The sequence below is a fragment of the Neophocaena asiaeorientalis genome, unplaced genomic scaffold (assembly GCF_003031525.2).
Source record: "Neophocaena asiaeorientalis asiaeorientalis breed wild unplaced genomic scaffold, Neophocaena_asiaeorientalis_V1.1 scaffold122, whole genome shotgun sequence".
NCBI classification, from domain to species: Eukaryota; Metazoa; Chordata; class Mammalia; order Artiodactyla; family Phocoenidae; genus Neophocaena; species Neophocaena asiaeorientalis.
This window is the reverse complement of record NW_020172725.1, coordinates 227,205-236,069: the sequence shown is the minus strand read 5'-3', so window position 1 is coordinate 236,069 and position 8,865 is coordinate 227,205. Positions and strand designations below refer to the sequence as shown.

The 8,865-nt window shown below is 38.3% G+C and overlaps 1 protein-coding gene across 1 annotated transcript in view; it reads right to left on the bottom strand.

Annotated features, from left to right (window-relative positions):
- Positions 1–8,865, bottom strand: part of FBN1 (fibrillin 1) — a 253,659-nt gene that overhangs the window by 44,189 nt on the left and 200,605 nt on the right. The window contains exons 45-49 of the mRNA XM_024740283.1: positions 7,187–7,312; positions 5,107–5,223; positions 4,163–4,291; positions 3,450–3,569; positions 721–846 (exon numbers count right to left, since the gene is read on the bottom strand). Of these exons, the coding sequence (XP_024596051.1) occupies positions 721–846; positions 3,450–3,569; positions 4,163–4,291; positions 5,107–5,223; positions 7,187–7,312 (618 nt within the window). The remainder of the gene's footprint in view (positions 1–720; positions 847–3,449; positions 3,570–4,162; positions 4,292–5,106; positions 5,224–7,186; positions 7,313–8,865) is intronic.

The window sequence follows — 8,865 nt, the reverse complement described above, 5'->3', positions numbered from 1 at the left end:
GGGGGGAGGATATGTCTGTCTGCATGTGTTTTTTTGTCCTGAATTCACTAAACTAGTCTGTATAAGTAGACAGACACACACAATTGATTGTTTAGTAAAATCTGAATAGTTTGCTGAGACATAATAAACTGTGTTATGCTTAAGTTCAGGCTCCCCTTTTGATTTTTTTTTTTTTTTAAGCTCACAAGTATCATTCCTGAAAACAGACTGTGGGCCAGCAAGAATCCTGGTCAGTTCACATTTATTTCTCTGTTTTCTTAGAAAACTTGTGATGTAAGAGATAGGCATTATAACCAGGGAGCACATGAGTTAATCTGCACTTTTCTGTCTGAAAGTCTAGGTTTTGGCCCATATTTACAGAGGTTACCTTTTCAGAGGCAGAGAACTTGTAACTGAACTTGCCCCAGGCTTTGCCATGTTCAGTGGTCATGGCTGATCCGCTGACTGACCTATGAGCATCTGTGTTCTCAGGGGGAGAGACAGGTTTAAAGTGCCAGGACACTTGTTGTACAAGCAACCATAATTTGATGGATGGGTTTTTAACCTTAAAAGTAAAAATGAACTTTCTGACATACGGTAATCATTAGACGTCTGGATGAATGAAAACACTCCATCTTCTCTTTCACAAAGAATCAAAACTTCGCCATGTTTAGAAAATAAAACCGCAACAAATAAACACGGAGTAATGAAAGTCTAAAGCCAAAAGTCAAAAGCACTTACCTTGGCACCTTCTTCCAGTGGAGGACAAGGAAAACCCGTCTGGACACAGACATTTGAAGCTGCCTTCAGTGTTGCTGCACGTGCCCAAGGCACAAATTTCTGGTTCTTCAACACATTCATCAATATCTAAAAGAAGTACACGTGTGTCAAACAAGGTCAAAACATGATGGAGACACCATCGGTTACTAAATGCACAATGTAAAAGTACAAAGTGTAACTGAGTTTCAAAACTCTTCTAACAATGAAGATTTTTCCTGTGTCATGATGCTGTGAGTAGACTTCTAGGCTGTGATGACTTTATTTATTTTTTCTTTTTTTTTTAAAGATTTTTTTGATGTGGACCATTTTTTAAAAGTCTTTACTGAATTTGTTTCAATACTACTTCTGTTTTACGTTTTGGTTTTCTGGCCACGAGGATGTTGGGATCTTAGCTCCCCGACCAGGGATCGAACCTGCACCCCCTGCATTGGAAGGTGAAGTCTTAACCACTGGACCGCCAGGGAAGTCCCTGTGATGACTTTTAAAAAAACTAGTTTTGATGGTTCTTATTGTAAAAATGGACTCTGCAAGTGCCTTCTTAGGGATGCAGTGAGAAACATGTTTTACCCAGACTGAATTTCTTGGATAATTAGAAAAGTTGGAGTAATTTCATACCACCCTAAACTAGGAAAGAAGCAAGAAACTCTAGAGTCTGACTTCACCACTACACAGTAAACAGACGCTCTGAAATTTTAATTGTGTTGCCAGTGAGTTACCCCGTGAGAGATGTAGGCCTTTGAACCAAATTTGTTCCCCTCCACCCATCTGTCCACAGTGCTTTCCCCAATATCCCATGCTACAATATCCTAAAACTATGACTTTTACAAGGACACCAGTACTCATGAAAATAATCCTATGCAATACAAACTAAAGATATCACAAGAGATGAGGCTCCTATCTCTCATTTGCAGTTTAATTTGTCTGAAGACACAAAAATATCTTCTGTGTATAGACTATAGTTTTTCCTTTACCATATAGATGATAGGAATTTGACACACATAATTGTGACATGTTTCCTTTAGCATATTAATACACCTGATCTACTGTAAAGGAGTAATTAAGGATGGTTTGCAGGGAAGTTTCAGTGGCTTGAGTATGTTCTCGTTTGCCTGGGAGAGTACTAGTTTATGCCTGTTGACCTGGACTTGTTATTAATAGTGCCCTCCTCAAAACTGTCTTGGTTTGGTCAGTAAAGTACATGATGACCCTACTTGTGGAAAAAGTACGACCACTCTTTCCAAGAGATGTACCCATCCTTTCCCCTGACTTTCAGCAGGAATTTGTAGTGAAAAAGAGGTAAGTCATGATTCTGAGCCATGCTATTTTTATGGAAAATTTTTTTCAACGAAACAGATATCCCTTGTATCTTGCAACTCTTTATTTTCAGGTTTGTGCAACGAGTTCTACCCACACCAAAATGTATTCGTGTTACACAGCTTTATTCCCACGAGGTCCAACTAAAGGGAAGTTAGGATCTTAGCTTTGTTATCTTGACTTAATTTTGTAAATACCACATAATAGAGTTTCTAGAAATGTGCAGTGCAAAGTATCTTCCTGTACAATGCAAAACTAGCTTCTTCATCATTTCATGTTCTTACGTTGCATTTATAGTTGCATCATGTTTCCTGTGGCTTATTATCTGAACTGCTGCTGCTGATTGAATTGCTCCATTCCTGCACTCCCTCCACCCCAACATCCAACCTTTGCTTAGAAGTCAACTTTTGTAAAAATGCTCGGATGTCTCCTTTTTGTTGTTGTTACGGTAGAAATCAAACTGTAGGTGCCAACTTCATAAGGGTAGGGACAAAGATTTAGAATGAACACATTTATGAACTATTCTGGAAGTCATTTTTCTTTCTATACATTTTCATTCTGTTCATTTTAGGGTAATTTTGCATTAATCCTAGAGTGAATAAAGCTGATCTCTAATAGAAGTAAAATAACACGTAATAATTTGCATTTAGGTCTAATTTTGCTAAAGTGTTTTCATGTAGAATATTATCTCTTGACTGAGAGTTAAATTAGGTATATAATAAACATTTGTCATTGATGCTATTAAAAGTGGACAGTTCTTACTCATCATGGATTAGGTGCAGACTTGTTTAAAGGTGGGAGCATGGACTAGGTGACTTCTTAAAAGTCTTTTCCACCCTGTTCATTGATGAAGTTCTGGCAATTAACGTCCTTCATTTAATGCAATAATATACGTACGTATTGAGGAATACGGTACTATAAAATTTGCTGAGAATTTATTTGTAGTTACACGTTTCTACCATTCTACAAGTCAAAATAACATAGACAAGTTATATAGCCACATTCCTCCAACCCTGACTGTGGTCACTTAAAGATTTTAACTGGAATCAGGAAGCTATGTTTAGTTGCAACCCATTGGCACTTAAAAACATGTAATCCAGAACTTTCTACCAGCTGCATAAAAGTACATTGGGAAGGTGTCAGGGTTATGTGACCACCCATATACACAGAGCAAAATAGCTTCATCAGAGATTAGCGTGAGAATTGATGTTCCTGTCTCACCATCTAATTTTGAGCCCATAAGTCACACCCTACCCTTGGATTTGTTTCTGATAAAGTATTCCAAAATGAAGACACCATCACACCATCTCAGAAATTGGATAATGTCAATGCAGTAACCAATACTGCTAATTTCCAAATATTGATAGCCCTCCTACCTTCACACTTGTCGTTCTGGAGACTGTATCCAGGTGGACAAATACATCTGTAGGACCCATCCAAGTTCTGACAGGTGCCTGGTGCACATTTTCCAGGTTCTAGGAGACATTCGTTGATATCTGCAAAGAAAAGGGAAAAAGAAGAAAGAGGTTCCCACTGGCATGATTTCCATCAAGCAACTAAAATTGAAAGAAACTGGAATCAAATCTAAGAAACACATAAATCTAAAGTCCACAAACTCTACCCTGGAGAAAAACTAACAGCTCAATAAAAATCGGCTTTATTAGCTTTCAGAAGTGGGCAGTGTAGTTAACAACCATATTTCATTTGATCTACTTTCCAGGAAAGCATAGCACGTGGAAAGTCAATGGGTATGAAGATCTTTGAGGACACCCAGAGGACTGTGTAAGAGCTCACCACAAAGCTATGTTGAAGAAAAAGAATAAAAGAAAGGGAATTACAGTTGTTTACAGAACAATTTAACAGTTACACTGAACGTTGTAACTGTTTCTCTAATTACAAACACTTAATTTTAAAAGATAAAGGGGAAGAGTGGTATATATACCACACACACATACAGGCAGGATTAGTGTACTTCTACTCTGATCTTTTTCCTCCAGGCTTCTGAAGGGAGGATTGTGATAGAGACTGCATGATTCCTGGAGTGGCCTCTGGGATGACCTTTGGAGGGTGTTTCTGAAGCAGCACTCACCCACACAGGTTCTTCCATCTGGAGCCACCTCATAGCCTTCATTGCACTGACACTGGAAGGACCCCACTGTATTGATGCATTGGCCATTTCTGCAAAGGTTCCCATTTCCAGTTGCACATTCATCAACATCTGCCAAAAAAATATCCTTTGATATGTTCCAAAGAAAATGCCATAATCCCATCAATGGTCAAAACTTTTAAAGGGAAAAATACTTATACTGAATTTCAGTGGCCTTTGCTGGCTCAGGCAGACTTAAGAAATTCCAATGTGCTCTAGTTTATAACAACAGACCTGGCTTTATTCACCTATCAGAACCTAACACGATGACATAATTCTACTAATTAGAGATTGATCATTTATATTAGGATTTTATATGAGTTTCACCTTGATCATCCTTTAGGTTTCATTTTTAAAGGTTAAAACTGAATTACTAATACACAGTACAGCTGAGGGTATTAAGTATTCTTGTAATCAGAAGTATGTAAGAGTAGCCTCTAGCACAATACAAAATTTGGTTCCTTACCCTTGCTTGTGAATAATGTAGCATATTTTATAAGAAGAATTTTAACTTCTTTGAAGGGAGGCTGTAGTGAAACATCTAGACAAGCAGGTCCACACTGCTCCTGAACTACGTAATTTCTGTACAAAGGATAGCTTTTGTATGTTTTAAAACGTATTCGATTTATTTTGAAATGCATTTAATTCGCAGCATAGTAGACATAAAAATTATAGCTGCTAATGAGTATATTAATAAAAGTAATAGATGTAGTAACTATATTTGACACTTAATTAGCACATTGTATTTAACAACTCTTTTTAACCACCTGTCACGCATAAGATGGCATATATTAAAAAAGATTGCCAGCACGCTGGAGATGATGCTAATTACAGAGAACACACGTAGAACTGCCTTCCTTTGGTGGCTGACTGTTTTGCACACGCACCTATGCAGTCATTGTTGTGGGAAAGGATGAAACCGTGATTGCAGCGGCAGTTGAAGGAACCAATTGTGTTTCGGCAAGTTCCATTCCCACAGGCATCTCTTTCACACTCATTTATGTCTAGCAGGAACAAAGGACACAGAAAAACATGATTATTAACAGAAGAGGAGGGTATATGGTTACCTGCGGTTAAAAGGCATTTTAAGAGTTCACAAAATGTCGTACGTAGGCTGAGAACTTCTAGATTCGATGTTGGTGTTAGTTCCAGCAGCGGCAGCTTCCTGTGAGAAACCAGCAAAAGGCAAGGTTCTAAGCCTTGGGAGAAAATCCTTTCCTTGGTTGGCATGTGAAAGGAGGCAAGCTAAGGACATGAGAACTGGACAAGAACTATTTTATTCTATTTACTTCTAGAATCCTCCACCCTTGCCACTTTTCTCAAATACTTTCACTTGGAAATGGAAAATTCTGTGCACATCTGGGTCTTGATTCACTGCCACCTTTGGCAAACTTCAGCCTTTAAGATTCTCACTCCGGTTTACCAAAAGGCAGTGAGTCACCTGATATTACCCCAAAATCAGCAACAACATAAATTAGCTTTCTAACTCACCTGGAATTTTAGACATGTTTCTTTTTCCCAATCCACCCCTAAAAACCCATGACCACTCCCATGAAATGGTGACTTATCTCCCTTCTAAACTATCCCAATGTAATGGCCCCTAATGTGGGTCTCCTCTCTTGCAGTGTATTCTGTCTTTCTATTGGTCTATGACTTTTCACTCTGACTATCTGTAAAGCTGTCTTGGCATCTTATGTGTCTTTGCATCTTGTGACAGCGGCCATCACCTTTCTCATAAAGAGTAGGTGTACGTTATATTGAGGAGGAAATAAGAAATTAAAATGAAAAACATTGATATCGTTGGCTTGTTATATCAACAGGCAGAATGAGGAGGGCAAGGACAAAGAGATGGGGAAGGAGTGGAAGGCAACACCTCAGATTAGCAAAATGTAGTGTTTAGAGTTAGGATTTCCTTTCCTTTCAAATTTTGGACATAAAGATAAGTTATCTGTGATCTTAAATCAAGAAGCTATTGCTGAGCCCAGTGTGACTCCAACATGTGTGTCTGTTGGTTGACGACTGCATCCAGATGAGTCACCCTGCCAGCAGTCAAAAACTTCTGCCTTGATTCATTTTTAGCCAAGCAAGTGAAGTTCTTTAGTTGGGCAGGTCCTTTGGTAGAGGGTTCTACATAATTCAGACGGAAGAGGGAGAATGAAAGTTGGGCAGGACTTCATTAGTATGTAGGGATTATCTCGCCAGTGATGAGCAGGGCCTATTATAATCTTTAACTTAAAACTTATCTGCTCTGAAGATGACCAGATTTTATGAGAATGTTCCCTAATGGATACATCCAATTACAGCCAAAGGCAAGCACTTTAAACATCACTCTATAGATTGTTCTTTTTCCAGCTGTGAAACTGATTGAAGTCCCCAGAAGACTTAATGGATGTTGCTTTAAAGTAGAAACAGAAAGGAGGGAAAGAGAGAAATTGACTGATTACACATTTGAAGTTTATTCTAAATCAACATTCTGATTCAGTACTAAGACCAAGGAAGAGATTTAAAATCCTGAGCTCTTTTCCCCTAGGAAAATGATCTGTAAATTTGTCTTTAAGGATCTGATACAAACTACAGACACGTCTCAAAAAATGCTCACACTCAAACAATCAAAAGCTGCACCCTTTCCAATAAGGCAAACTCACATAAATACTATAAAAGAATAATAGGCTTTTAACATTAATAAATAGTAATTTTTTGTCGTAATATCTTTCTCAATTTATCTCTTAGTCAGAAGTGTTTCTGAACTGACAGCCAAATGATTATCAAGAAAGAGGTTTATGATGTTAAGATTACTAAAGATTAAATGCCAAAGGGTATTAATGCTACACACGTGCTTCTGTTTTTATTTTATAAATAACAAAACAACTACTGAAAGGTTTAGTGTTAACTTTAAATATATGCAGATACAAATGAATTTTTCAGTAGGTTATGAAGAAAAAAATGAAATGATAGTCACATACTCACCCAAACACATGGTTTGATCAGCGTTTGTTTTAAAACCAGTGTGGCAAAGACAATAAAAGCTTCCAACTGTGTCAATACACTGTCCGTGGCTGCATATATTGGGGATCTCTTGACATTCATTGCGATCTGTAGATAAAAATTAAGTGAAAACTTAGAAGACAAAATCAAATCAAATAACTTACTTCTAGGTATTGCTCTCAGGATTAATCCTAGCTCTAAACTAAGCCAGTGAAACAGATGCTGACATATTTATTTTTGACTCAAAATTGGTTAAAACTTACTCTGATTTACTGGGCACATTCAGACCATATTAACAATACACAAGCAATGAAAAACAGGGGCGGTATCCAAAAAAAATCTTCTAAAAGAAGAGAAAACTTAGAAGTAGAATGGGGAAGAAAAATCCAAACTGGTAGATAATCCACTTGATTATCTGCCTAAGCAGTATCCTAGACTGTGTAATTGACTGAAGTATTTGTCTACTCAAGATTTGGTGCCTCAAATCATGGAAGCTTCATGGCGTCCTCTAGAAATTTAAATCAAACAAATCCCATTGCTAAGATAGGTTTTCATGATGGACAGCCTGCATCGTCCCTTGTTCCACTTACACATCATTACTTTGTCTCACTCCTGTAACCTTTTGTTCCATCTGAACCAAGTCTTCCTGTCTACACATGGCTCCTTTCAGCACTTGACAATCCTAATGATGTTTGTTTCTTTTTTATCCATATTCTTTCCAAAGGAAGCCATCTCATCTTGCTTCTGCCAGTCTTTAGGCTTTAAATTATATTTGTCATCAAGTGATGCTCTCCTGAAATCTGATTATCTGAGGGGCCACATTTGTTGCAGGAATCCACAGGTGACATAATTACATGCCTACTCATGTCTCTAATTTTCTAAAGCTCTCAAGATTCTACGTTTAGGGAAAATGTAACTCAAAAGGCACTGCGTTATCCTGATTTTCCTGTTGTCACAAAAGAAAGCAAAGAGCAGAACGCCGCCTTGGGTGTAGATGTTGTAGAGCACCGCAGCACCCTGCTCTCAGCTGAATAATCCAGACTTGCTGTTTGCCTGCCCTATCTACTGAGAAGACAGCAACTGGGAACAGGCACTTTGTGTTGCACAGAGCAGCTGTGCCCACGCCAGGAGAGAGTATATTCCCTCCATTTCACGTGCTCAGGCTGCCATTTTTAGAACTACTTCCTTCCAATACGCAAAACATTTAGAGTTGATGAATCACCATATCCTTTAAAAGTCTCGGGGGGGGGGGGTTGAGAATATCATAAAGAGGGGAAATTGGGATAGAGTAGCTTAGGAGCTACAGCTAGCCTATGCAGAAATGCTAGTGAACAAATTATGATCGTTCCCATCAGAGAAAACGGATTTAAAATGAGCAACCTTCTCCCTGAGATAGGCAGAGGAAATTGATTTCCACTGCCAAGCTCTGTGGAGGGAGCTGATTTTGAGAAGGGTTGGCCCAAACCTTGGGTAACCTCTGGTAATATGGATCTGGGAGAATGCAAGGACCAGGTCTGTCTTATCTCTGGGACCCCCAGAAAATGGAGAGCATTAAGAATCTTATTAGAAAGGGATCCTCAGTTAGGAATTTTCTTTCCTACGTTGCCTATTTCATGATGATTGAAAAAAAATGAAACATGGATTACTTTGCAGTTCTACTG